Source organism: Labrus bergylta, chromosome 11 (assembly GCF_963930695.1).
Source record: "Labrus bergylta chromosome 11, fLabBer1.1, whole genome shotgun sequence".
Classification (NCBI taxonomy): domain Eukaryota; kingdom Metazoa; phylum Chordata; class Actinopteri; order Labriformes; family Labridae; genus Labrus; species Labrus bergylta.
In genome coordinates this window covers 9,549,220-9,562,563 of record NC_089205.1, presented here as the reverse complement: position 1 = coordinate 9,562,563, position 13,344 = coordinate 9,549,220, and the positions used below count along the sequence as shown (strand labels likewise).

At 46.1% G+C, this 13,344-nt stretch overlaps 1 protein-coding gene across 1 annotated transcript; it reads right to left on the bottom strand.

Moving 5' to 3' along the window:
- Positions 1-184: 184 nt before the first annotated feature.
- Positions 185-11,396, bottom strand: sgpp2 (sphingosine-1-phosphate phosphatase 2). The gene is made up of 4 exons (XM_029277898.2): positions 11,264-11,396; positions 4,622-4,801; positions 1,767-1,856; positions 185-873 (listed from the first exon to the last, which is right to left on the bottom strand). Exons 1-4 carry the CDS (start codon positions 11,270-11,272, stop codon positions 331-333), a joined length of 822 nt encoding a protein of 273 aa, XP_029133731.2. The 5' UTR covers positions 11,273-11,396; the 3' UTR covers positions 185-330.
- Positions 11,397-13,344: the final 1,948 nt, after the last annotated feature.

The following is a 13,344-nucleotide window of genomic DNA, read 5'->3' as shown; positions in this document are numbered from 1 at the left end:
TAGATCTCCTACAAGTGTTGCAGAAGCATTTTGACCTCAGTTAAACAGGTTTCAAAAAGGATTATCATGACTGGTGTGAACCTGTCTGGGCCTCTCCAGTTTGGACAAGAAACAGCACGTAGCTACTGAAATATCTGATAATATTGAATTCTAGTTTGACCACAGAATCAGGATGAAACTGGAATATTTGAGCAAAACTTTAATTTGCTTTCAGCCAGCACAGAATCATCACAAGCAAAAGTTATGTATAAAAGATCATTTGATTCTCGTAAATAAATATGAGGTGGTTGCAGTTTCACATCTTCAAACTGTACATTCTTGTTTTCCTTGTCAAAGCCCCAGCAGAAGGAAAATTCTGTTGACCAGTATAGAGTTGACAAGTCCGACAGACGTGTATGTGGCAAACTTAGACGGCACCTCAATCTCCCTCCTCCTCCTGGCGCTGTCGTCATTTTTTGGCACCCTGTACCACCAGTACAACAACCGCAGGCTCAAAGTCTTTACAACCTGCCGAGTTCCCAGTAACACTACGATGCCCAGGAGGAAGCGTGCAAAACCCAGTGGCAGTGCAGCTACTGTCAGAGTGGGTAGAGGTACAGGTAACTCCCCCTGGGGCTCAAAAGTCTGCCCCAGCTGCTCGTTCACCCAGTATCCAATTGAACAGCCGGCGCCTGCTCCGAGAATGGTGGTCGTATCCCCTCGTGTGGTGGTGTAACGGTCCAGCTCCGGGTATGTGTAGCTGAGGAACAGGGGCAGTAACAACCCCACGACGGGGGAGATGGGGCTGCTGAGCTGGAAGTGGTCGAGAGTTTCCCAGTACGGGTAGGTGACATACAGGAGGACGAATGAGATGAGAGCACCACATACCACATCCTGAAATCAGAGTAAGGAGAATATTAAACAAAGGAAGTTCACGACAACAAATCAGGAATGGATAATTTAAAGGAGTAGTATGTAACTCTGACACCTAGTGTTTAAAATGGGTACTGCAGTCTAAATTCTAAACATTGTAGAGATCTGTCTCCCCCCGTCCCCTCCTCTCTAGAGTCGATGATCACACAGGTTGCCATGTGGTGGACACTGAAGCTTCAGTGTTTATCCAGCTCTGCATCGGTCTGTAAACCTTTCTGTGTTCTAACCTCTCTCCATTTTTCAAAAGCATCTCCAATATTGATCCTAGTTTGAGCACGTTTCTGCTCGTGGAGCTTATTAGAAACATGCAGAGGCTTTTTAGGTCGGGTACAATCACTTCTATCTGAACCACTTCTCTTGCCCGCTTCCATCACTGCAACACCTGTTGGTTTGACCTGATAACTGCTCTCATATCTGGCAAACCGAGGGGCGTCCAAAACAGCCGTGTGGGGGTGTCTTAAAACCGCCTACCTTCTCTGGTCCAAACAAATCCAGAGCATTCAGGACCAGGAGGTTTCCTTAATGTCTGATCATATAGTAAGCTCACTTTATCATTTCAGTCTGATTGGACCTTTAAATGCTTTTTTATTACTAAGATGATATTGCTACAATGATCAGTCACTTGTAACCTGTACATTAAAAATAACCCTAATCTAATACATGACTAGAGTAAATAAAATGGCATGAAGATTTTGAAATGAGAGGAAGGTAACAGAGAGTGAATGCAGCATTAAGAGTTGGATGGAAGCCACAGTCAGACAGTTAAGCAGACACTAATATGAATTATGAATCCAGAGTTGAGCTTGAATGTTTCATGCTGTAGTAGGTTGTGTGTGGCAGAAGGACTAGCTCACCAAAATTGAGTGCATGCCGGTGTAAAGGCGGCTCAGACACACCAAGGAAGACAGCGTCACGGCGAGCAGCAGACCCACCTCGAACTGGAACTGAAACACACACAGCAGCATCTCTAACCATCACAGATATGAAGACAATCAACACACACAAGCCTCCCTGATGAGGGGAGGGGGGGGGGGCTATAGTCCTGAATCCTCACATCCCTTACAGAACATTTATTATTTAAGCCTTTTTTTTTTTTTTTTAAACTTCCTTTTCTCCCCGTTGTGTGTTCACATTTCATCCACTCGTCAGTCCTCTTAAAAGCGACGCGTAGCTCCTCTCCCCGCCACTTTTCCATTCTGCGCCGTTGACGTAGCGCCTGCCATCAAGTCACTGCTCCTTTTGTCCCTCTACTGTCTCTCCATCCTCTCTACCCTCCCTCTTTTACCTACGGCGGCAGGTTTTGTTCCCCCCTCCATTTCAATAACAGTGAGAAGAGAGCCTTGTGTATTCATTCACCTCCTCCGCCCCCCCCTTTCCCCTCCCCTCCCCTCCCCTCCTCCTCCTCCTCCTCCTCTCTTGCCTTTTTTTCTGTGTCTTTTCCTGTCTTTTGCAGCTGGAAGCCTATTCACTGGTAGTTCATGAAGAGAGGGGTTATTTTGAATGGCCACAAAGGATGCCGGGGACAGGGGGGGGGTCACTCTGTGATTGACTGTCGGGACCTCCGACCTGCTCCGGGAACTGGCCAAGCTGCCCCGAGGCCTTGTGGCTTTTCAGGAGCCTCTGTTACAGCCGGCCACTCATCTAAAGCTATGCGTGGTCTTTTCTTTCAGGGGAATCCTCGGGGAATGTCAGGCGGTTTAGTTCTTACTGTACAGGAAGTGTCTCGGGGTTGTTGAGAGGATTTCTCTGACCTTGTGAATGCCACTCCAAGATCCGATGTGACAGCTGAGAGCCGAAGAGGCCGTAAACTACTAACTGCTCTCTCAGTTCTTCTTTAAAACACAGCGCCACGTTAAAGACAGCCTATGATTGAGCCTCTCAGTGTTTTATTGACTTGGCAGAAGAGAGGCAGAGATAAAGAGGAGAGGAGTCAGGAGGAGGAGGGGGGAGGTGGAGACGTGGACTGACAGTCATTGACTCAGTCGAGTCCATCAGGAGACCAAATAGCAGCTCGACGGGTGTGGCTGATGGTGACTGATGGTGACTGCTGGCCCCGCCCCTCCCTGCCCATTGTCCAACAGCTTGGTCAGGACTGTGTGATGGACAGCGGGGCCACTCCCTTCATCCCACTCAGAGGGCCTTTCCTCAAACTGCTCCATGCACACCCAAACGCCGTCTGACGTCACGCCCACAGCTGAAGCTGAACCTCTGATCTCTGTGCTGATCTTGTCCTGTAAAATCGGCGTTGGTGGCGCAGTGATTAGTGTGCGCGGCCCATGTATGGAGGCTGTAGTCCTCCAAGCGGGCGGCCCATGTTCAAATCCAACCTGTGGCTCCTTTCCCGCATGTCATTCCCCACAATCTCTTCCTGATTTCCGACTCTATCCACTGTCCTATCTCTCTAATAAAAGGCACAAAAAGCCAAAAAATACATCTTTAAAAAAAAAAAAGAACAACGCGACACAGTAAACAAAGGGCAGCAATGGAGGACGTCCAGCAGAGGTCAGCACCTCTGAGGACGTCAGGTGCCTCAAAGGACCCTCAAATCCACTGGAAATTTAAACATGGAGCATTTGCCTTTTATTACCGCTGTCGCACAGGAAGTGACGACTGTTTCTACCAATCAAAGGACGGCAGTGTGTCTAGCTCCACCCTTTAGGGTTGGACGGGTATGCTTAGCACCCCAAAAGAAGGGGTGCAAAAATGTAGGAAGGTATGTATCGGTTATTTTGGTACCATTCCAACTTTTCACAGTGGAAACACCAATGAATGTGAACCGTACTGAGCCAAACTGAACCGGACCACCCGGTGGAAACGGGGCTCCATATCTGACTGATGCCCATTATGATTTAATACGTCCATTTTAAATTAGAAGCCAGTTCGTCACTCACTTTGTCTCACACCTATCGATACAAGCTTTTCAAATAACCATATAGAAACGGTTGATCTTGTGGCTGATGGTTTGGTTTGTTTTAGCTCGTTTAGGTGCAGTAGTTTGAATTTCAGTGTGATTCATAACGAGCTAAAAACTCTGAACAGGAGCTTTAAAATAATCGAATAAACTCAGCGGTAATTAGATAGGACACAATTACGTTCAACCTCCACTTCAGACTCGGCTTCCATGCTCTGATTAGGTTTCTGTCAGCGATGGCAGTAATATCGATGCTCATGGTAATGAGTTCTGACTATTGATGTTAAAGCCATCTCTAAATATGTTGCAGCTACTTGTCAGTTTTCTGCGCATGTTGCCGTTCAATCTTTCTGGTTCTACTCTACTAATCCTGGAAAATTGAACCATGGTCAACGATGGTTCAACATCGAGCAGGTAAGCAGGTAAGCTTCTTCTTCACTGTAAATCTACATACATTTTCCAGAGCTGTGTACTACGAATCTCATGTCCTTGGCTCCCAACCTGGGGTCCAAGCCCCCGAGGGAGGGCGCCAAAGATCTCAGGGGGGCCCCTGCTCTGGGGTTGTCGAAAACTTTTTTTCACATATTAGTTAAATGAAAATAAAAGCATCCTATTGAGATAGTTTATTCAATGGTGTGTAGATAAAACTGAAGCAATTCATACCCTCCTTTTGTGGGTCCTGGGGGGACAGAGGCTTCCTCCGCAATACATGTTTGGACCCTCCCATGGTCCGTTTACTGGACAGAGGCATCACATACTTCTTACACAAGAATCATCACAGCTGTAGGCGACTCTCACCTGTATCCTGGACGGAGCGCTCAATAAAAGTGTGAAGGAGATCGCCGTGGCAGCCATGGCGTGGGTGGAGGGCAGTCCGTACTCGGCATCGACGCGCGTCTCCAGCTTGACCACAGGGGGCGAGAGAGGACGAGGCAGCTTCAGTAAATCTTTCATCACCTGGCCGATGTACATCACCACCTGAGAGAGGACAGAGGGGGGTGAGTCTCTTGGAGGCAAAGTCACACCAAGCATCCACCTCTGGTACCAAAGCCAATGTGGAAGAGCCCAAAACTGCAGTACCGTGAGCCGCCACTTGGGTCCTCCTCTGAAAGTAAGTCAATCCTCATAAGACTCAATGCTGATATGCTCAAAGCCAGGTAAGCTTATTCCGGTATTCTGTGTAGGTTCTCAGGGTAAATTGGAAGCTTGACCTACAGGCAACTGGACTGGTCGAAGATCCTGAACAAGATCTTCAACCAGTCCAGTTTCCTTTGGATCAAGCTTTAAATTTACTCTTGTATTCTGTAATTTTGATTGAAATAAATCAGATGTCTTAAAACTTAAAGGTCACATATTCTGTAAAATCCTCTTCCCCATGTTTCTCTAACACTAATATGTGTCCCTAGTCTGTCAATAAACCCCCCAATGATAGGAAAAGTCCATCCTCTCTGTCTTTTGCCTGCTCCACTTTTCAGAAAATGTGTGCTCAAACAGGCTGTTTGGAGGTTTTCCCTTCATGACATCACAAAGGGCAGTAACTCCTCCCCCAGGTGGGTGACACTCCCACAGCTAGGTGTTTGTTCTGCCCTCTGAGTCTGCCTTCTCATCGTAAACAATAGGACATGGAACGAGAAAGCCCGAGACACTCAAGCCCTTCCAGAGAGGGGGCGTGGTCAGACACAGCTCATTTACATTTAAAGCTACAGACACAGAAACAGCCTGTTCTGAGCAGGGCTGAAATAGAGGGGTTTATAGACATGATCAAATACAGGATCAGAATGGATTTAGAACTAGAAACTTTACAGACATATTTTGAGGAGCTCTGAGACTTACTTAAACTGATTGAAGAGGAGGAGAATATGTGACCTTTAAAAAATGCCAGTGAAATATTGAACCTTTATTATTGTTTGTTTAGATGATTGTACATCTTTATCTCAAAGGAATACATCCAAAAAGGTGAGTAAACAGCAGAAGAGACAACAGAAGATTGCTGGAGAAAAAGCAGAAATCACAGATGAGGAAGAGAAATATAAAATAATGAGTAGAGGAACTAAAATCCAGTTTATGCTGAGCTCTAAAACCATTCACACACATATAAATTAGTTATCTTCATACTCCACTTCATACTATAGTGGGGACCCAGCCTGGTCTACAGCGCAGATGCTGCAGTCGCACAGAAACAAGATCTATTGTAAGAAACTGAGAATTGAAGGGGTGGGGGTGCTGACACAGCGTCTTCATCTGGCTGGTTCAGACAGAGGGCTCTTGACACTATAATACACTTGGTGCCAAGGTGTGTGTGGTGGTGTATAGGTTGGTATGCGTGTCCTGCCAAATGTGCTGCCTATTCTCTTTCATGAGATCCCCAGCGGCCCTCGGAGGGGCAGCCTGCTCCAGCTCCGGGTTTATTTAAAGCTCTGCCTTGTATATTTAATGAATGGCTGTCTTAGCGAGGAGCAGGGAGGCAGGCTGCAGCGAGCGAGCAGGACACTAATGTGTGTGTTTAAGGGAGAGAATGGAGAGGTGGTTATTACCACACTGCAATCAGGAGATGCTTGTTACCATGGCGAGTGAGATATAAAAGTATGTCTTCTGACCTGCTGTTAGTGTGGCGATTTGTAGTCGCAGAGCGTCACACAGATAATGACAGAGGATGAGATAGACTTCTAGACAAACAGATAACCTGACTCTCTCCAAAATACATCTAAAAGCATACCTCGCTTATTATCACACTGCATCGTGTCACACACTAAGAGATTCTGTGAGGCTGTAGCTCGGACAGTCCTGCTGAATTATGGCGTTTATGGCCTTTCACGCATAAAACAGTTTCAGTTGTTCTCGTGAATGTTTTTTTTAAACTGAGGACGGCGTTAGGCTATACCACTCTCCATCTTCCTCCAATATTCATGCTATGTGAGCGCACAGCTTCCAGCTCGGATACTGTCTTATTTGTGTTCTAAGGTGCTTTAAAGGAATAATGTGCGGCTTTTTGGTCCAGTAGATGTCGCCCTTGAGCTCCAGCATGAAACCAAAACAAATTGCTGTTTGGCCACACCTCCTCCATACTGAGGCCTCCGCTCGAGCGGCACACATCCACCCCCCCCCCCCTCGCATAAAGGAGTTAGCGAATGGTACGCACCATAATGAAGCTCCATTAAGCGCAAGCACCAGACAAAATTGTTCTTTGCTTGAGCAGCGATCACCTGTGTCCTGCATCGTTGTGTTAGCATGCTAATGTTAGCGCTCTGTAGTTAGCTCGTAGCTTCACATTGCATGTAAACTGACACAGAATGACCGTGATCTAAAAACTCTTACTAACATCCAAATAATCAGTGAGTATGTTCTTCTTCTCTCCAGTCCTTGACTAAAACAGCTTTTATACTCAAGGGGAGGAGCCGGCCGTCCCGTCCATGTAAACACGGCTCTGACAACAACACAGCCAGCAGGACTCGAGCTTCTCACTCATTGTAGACAGTCATGACTCAGAGACACATTTACACAGGATAGACTTGATTTCTGATATATTCATGTGCTTCCTTTAAAGCCCCAGACAGAGTTGTCCATCTACTTTTAAGCATTGTAGGCTGTGGGCATAGACCGTTAATAATGGCAACATCACCCGTCTGTTCCTGCAGGGGGCGCTGGAGTCCCATCGATGGCGGTCTCCATGCTGGAGATGCTGTCTCAGTCTAACTTTCAGTCAACCTAACGACAGGCTGAGAGCTGGAGCTGAGGCGGGTTTTAAGCCTTCTGACAAACCGTTACACCTCGCCCGCCTGTCAATCAGGTCAGCTACACGCCTTATTGTGAATAACTCTTATCCTTCATCAAATCAAAAAACAGATGAGTCATCAAAGCCCTTAACCCTCCACCATCTTGTCAGCCCACTTAGACACAGACGTTTCTGACTTTAAAAATGACCGCTTCGCTGAAGGCCACTGCTACCTCATTGTTCTTTCTAGAGGTCTAGTTTCCTCCCATGGCTCTTTACTTGTGTCTGAATGTAAAGCTTAAAATGAAAGTATCTGCCTCTACCTACACTGTACCACCTACACACACACACACACACACACACACACACATAGCCAGACAGAATAACTGGTGCACAATAAACAGAGGACAAACAATGGTAAAGCCATTAAGCATGTCTGGCCCCATCCATTCACTGCACAACAAGCCATTCTGTGTGAACACCATCCACTGCGTTCTCCCTCTGCCCTCAAACAATGAATCTGCCAACCAGTCTGAGTGCTTGCATGATATGAAAACCCTCGCCTCGCCCCCTGCCCTCACCATCCACACAAACATCATATTCAACTGGCTCCAGTGTGAGCAGTGTCTCATTGGTGTCTTTGTGCGAGTCACTTCAAAGGACGTGATGGTCTCATTAAGGGAGAGTTAAAGACATCACGCACACACAAAACACACGCACACACACGGAGGGTTAGATGGACCAAAGTGCGCGTTTCCTAGTGAATAAGTGTATTGATGGAGGCAAGTGCAGCTTTGGACTTTGATCTGTCAACATGTGGATGGGAGTCACTGTGTGTGGGGAGAGAGAGGCTAACATGCAAGCCAAATAACACACGACTGATATTAATCTATGTTTCAAGAACGAAAGTGGGAATATTCTCTCCGACACAGATGATACTAAACTTTACTGTCAGGGTCAAATCTGTTCACAAATATGCAGTAAAATATCTGAAACTCACATTTTATCAAACTCGTAAACACCTGTTACAGAAGTTGATTTGAATGGTTGCTTTTACGGGAGTCGTGGCTGCTTGCTGCTCTTTTGAACTAAACAATATGTTTCTTAAGAGAAGTAAGAGTCGCTTTTTGATCAAAGATACATCCTACAGCTGCGCTGGGACGCATCATCAGTGATGTTTCCTGGGTTCATTGGGTGTTTCGGGTCCCACAACATCATACACCCTCACCCAGGTGACCCAGCCGGGGTTGATCAAGCTCCGGACTTGTCGTCCCAGCAGCATTAGGCCATGAATACCCCCTTTTTTTATGGGTCCCTTACAGGAGTACAATCCTAAATTGTGCTTGGAGTTTGTTTGTGTGCAGCTAAATAAAGAAGTCAAATATATTTTGATTAGCTGGCTGGCATATATGGTCAAACGTCTCCTTAAGGTAAATAGGGCAAAGTGTGTCGGCTAACATGGGGTGTGACTGCAGCCTTTGCTGATAGATGTAATCTCTGATGCCATTCCAGGAGCCGCTTGTTCCAGAAGCAGAGATAGGCTTTCTCTGCTGCCTCTGTTTGAGTCCTGATGACTGTTCTCCTCAGCGACCCTCTCATACCCTGCAGGGTGTAGACTCTGCAGAGAGAGCGGCCTGCAAAGCCTCCGCTGCCTACCTCAACCGGGTAACAGTTTGCTTTCCACCCTCGTTTCCGGCTATCCTCGAGAACCTACAATACATCCTATAATATCACCACTGAGCCAATATACCAACTCCCCCAGCATGGCTCAACAATTTAGCTCAACTTCATATGTCTCCATCTTGAAAGTGGGGCTCAGACTCTATGCTAGCTTATTGCTAATTAGCGACTCTTACTTTGAAGAGTTCTTGTGCTCTTTTATGATTTTTATGAAAAACATATATTACCTCAAGAAATCTTTTCCAGAGTTAAGAACAGTTTTTATTGCATGATCAATCACTCAATCTACTAAAACAACAAAATTTAAAGCAGATGGTTGGATAGGAATTGATGTTTTATATATTATCTAGAACAAAACTTCTTCTAGCTATAGTGGCTCTGTTAGAGTAATGCTAATGCTACATGCTAACTTGATCACATCAACCATCGGTCAAACACAACATGTTTTAAAAAAGCTAAATAACTCCGCTAACAACCCATGGATTCTGGAATTGCATTTCTGCTTCTTTTACCCTCCAGGCCGACTGTTTCCATGAAGCTACAGCACACAAAAATGCTCGTTGATAAAGCTAAATGGACAACAAATGGAAACCAGTATCCCAAACATCGTGTCACGTGCCTGCAGGTTCTGCATCCACATGCAATCTCTCTTTATAAGGTTATTCCAGGACTGACTAAGGCTCAATGTTATGTGGTAGTAAAGTGAAGTTTAATCACTGGATGAAACTCAAATGTGTTGTCATGATTGAAAGCATGATGTGCAGTTTCTCTCTTGACATTCTGCAGCTATCCACATCACAGTGTACGTCCTGCATGTCGTTATGTCAAAGAACATCTTGGGTTTTTTTTATATTCCAAACAGCATACGATTTGCATAACACTCTGCTACAAGAATACAACACTGTAAGTAATTCACGACCATATGGTTAAAGACAGTTGCTGCGCTCTAAGTCATCCAAAGTCAACCTTCAAAGTAAAGGCAAAGGGAGGAGTTAAGGGCACAAAGGGACATGTGTGGAGAATGTGTGTGTGTCTCTGTCATTGATTTGGCCTGTAATGTCTTTTCTCATGCACACAAGTCTTAATTTGCATGTGTGCACTTCAGTCGCTGGCATGAGTTGCCAGTTTTGAGTGTGAGCACAGAGGAGAATAAGTGCACTGCCCCGCGTGAACCTCAGATAACTCCACCCGCACAATGGCAGGGTGCTGTTAGAAGTCAGAAGTGGAGGGTGAAGCACCCCGAGGGCTGACAGACCAAATGTTGGGTCCAAAGAGAGAGAAAGCTCAGGGCTTGATGAGGCCAATAAAACACTCGGCTGGAAGACCAGGGGGAGGAGAACACAGAGGGAAGCTGGTAATGTCTAACTAGAGGGAGGGCAATGAGTGTGTTTAGAGGGCGAGGTGGGGAGTGTGAGCATGTGTGTGTGTTGGTGTTTATGTGTGTTGGAAGGAGTTCACACAGGGGCCTGGTGCAGCCGGGATGCCAGAAGAATGGTATCTCTTACCCTGGGGGGCCAAACGAGGGGTTCAGACACAGGGCACCCACCAAGTGCTCAGGGCAGGGACACAAAGGGCACAAAAACACACACACGCACACTTTGGGATGGGGGGGGGGGGGGGCTGTCTGTGTCTGCCAGTTTGTCTCTGTCAAATACATTCCTTCTGGGATCACATTTGACATGATGTTTTCAGGGTCTCTTGTGGTAGTGTGCTGGATCCTGTCAGAATAAACATCTAAGGGGTGATCCGAACACTCTTTCCCCACTGATGTGTCCTCATGTGAGGCCTCTCACCATGTCAGGGGCCGCGGTCAGGCTGGCCCCAGTGGCCCCTCATGCCCGGGGATATATGGACAAGTTGGTGTCAGAGACAGGTCACGGGATGAAAGGAGGTTGAAAGGTGAAGAGAGGGCGATAGAGACAGAAAATAGAGGTGGCATTGTGAAGCGGACGGACATTTGGTTTGTGTGCGCTGTGGTGATCTGGCTCTCACACACACACACACACACACACACACACACACACATTATCTCTGGAGGTGTGACTTACTGTCCACATGTTGACGAGGCGTCGGCACAGGAACGGGTCCAGGTTCCAGTGTATGCAGGGCAGACAGGTGATGTAGAAGATTTCGTGGCCCAGGCCTGCCGACAACAGGAAGAGATAGTGAAGTATCAGGTTCCTCACCTCGTACTGCGGCCTGCTGCAGCCCTGCAGATCAGAAAAAACATTAAGTATCTCTGCTTCTGGAACAAGCGGCTCCTGGAATGGCATCAGAGATTACTATCTCTAGATTACATCTATCAGCAAACGCTGCAGTCACACCCCATGTTAGCCGACACACTTTGCCCTATTTACCTTAAGGCGACGTTTGACCATATATGCCAGCCAGCTAATCAAAATATATTTGACTTCTTTATTTAGCTGCACACAAACAAACTCCAAGCACAATTTAGGATTGTACTCCTGTAAGGGACCCATAAGAGATTATCTTGAAGCAGAGGACGAGGAGTCCAAAGACTTGATCCTTCACAACATAAAACAGCTGGTTAGCTTATTTCATCAGACCCCTGTGACACTTCTTTCACACCCACAGGACTTACACAAACCACCATTTAAAAAAAAAATCAGCTACACTGAGTGCTGTACAAAACCTCTGAGTGTCTCTTACTGAACAGGTGTAACACCTTTCATTGTTGTCATGGAGACGCTCTGTACATGGACAGTTCCTCGCTACCACCGACACAAACCTAAAACGCCTATAAATAAGATTTGAAAAATAGTATCATACAGACGTCAAAACCATAAAGTTTACTCTATCACGATCCAAGAAGGGATTTTCTTGTCTTGAAAACGGAACACGTGTGAAGTGTTTGATGTTTACGGGGACTTAGCATCTTCCAGGCAAACAGCTGCAACTCGCCACCCTGAAAGTCATATCAGCCACTCCCCTAATTATGCAAAACTCTTGGCCTTAATTAATCAACACAGATGGCTGATGCCGGATGAATCAGTCAACTCTGTGCTGTCAGATTAAAAGGTCTGGACCCATGTTAGCACTTCTGAGACGTAAGGTGACATTCGTGGGGTTAGAATGATTGACTTCCATGGGGATAGCCGGTTATGTGGCGCGCCCCATGTACAGAGGCTGTATTCCTCATTGCAGTGGCCGTGGGTTAGAATCCGACCTCGGCCCTTTACTGCATGTCATCCCCCTCTCTCTCCTCTCAACACTTCCTGTCTCTCTTCAGCTGTTATTTCCAATAAAGGTGAAAAGGCCCTCAAAAATAATATCTTTAAAATAAGTTCCCTTTAAAGAGATTCAATATTCCTAATATAAAAGCTAAAGAAAACATTGCAGCTTTGGCCCTTTGTCAACAGCAGAAAAATGAAAAATGCTCCTTTTGATTGATAAATATTACACGCCAAAGCTGCATTTACATTATCCATGGATCATAAAGTCCTATACAACCAAAATACAACTTGGATTTGATCATTTGCACTTTGGTAACAGGCATAGTAAAATGTTAGTCAAATGAAAGGGAGACGGTCACGGACAAGAATGTAAACATCCCTCACAGCTTGTCATTGTGCGGATCTGCAGAGAGACGCCCAGAAAAACGAGAAAAGCCAGTCACAGTTTGGTTTGCATACTCTCTAAATAAATGGAAATGTGTGTTTTAGCAAGTTCTGCAGTCAAAGAAACCTGAAACCTGCTTCAGCCTGTTTCAAGGTCCTAAAGATTGTGCTTTGTTCATTTTACTGACAGGCTTCCTCACTCCTGTTAACATCTGGGTTTCTATTTTTAATCTAAATGATTGCTAAATGTTGAATGCACTCGATTTTAGAGAAGGTCGACTTCAGTTCGCGACTTACTGCAGAGGCACATCCGTTCCCCTTGTGAGTATAATTTGAATTCCTATCCTGGCGGTCCAATCTTCTCTCACGTGATCTGTCTGCATGGTCCGGGGTTCCGGTGAGGTGAGAGCGCGTGCTCCCTTGACTGTGATTCGTGGCGTCGACTAGAAAGAGTCCGCATCGTCTCTGGAACCGGGCCACGAGCTCCGAACCATGCAGGTAAGCCAGGAGCTCCAGCGTGTCAGGTGACAGAGACACAGGTGAAGTAGCAG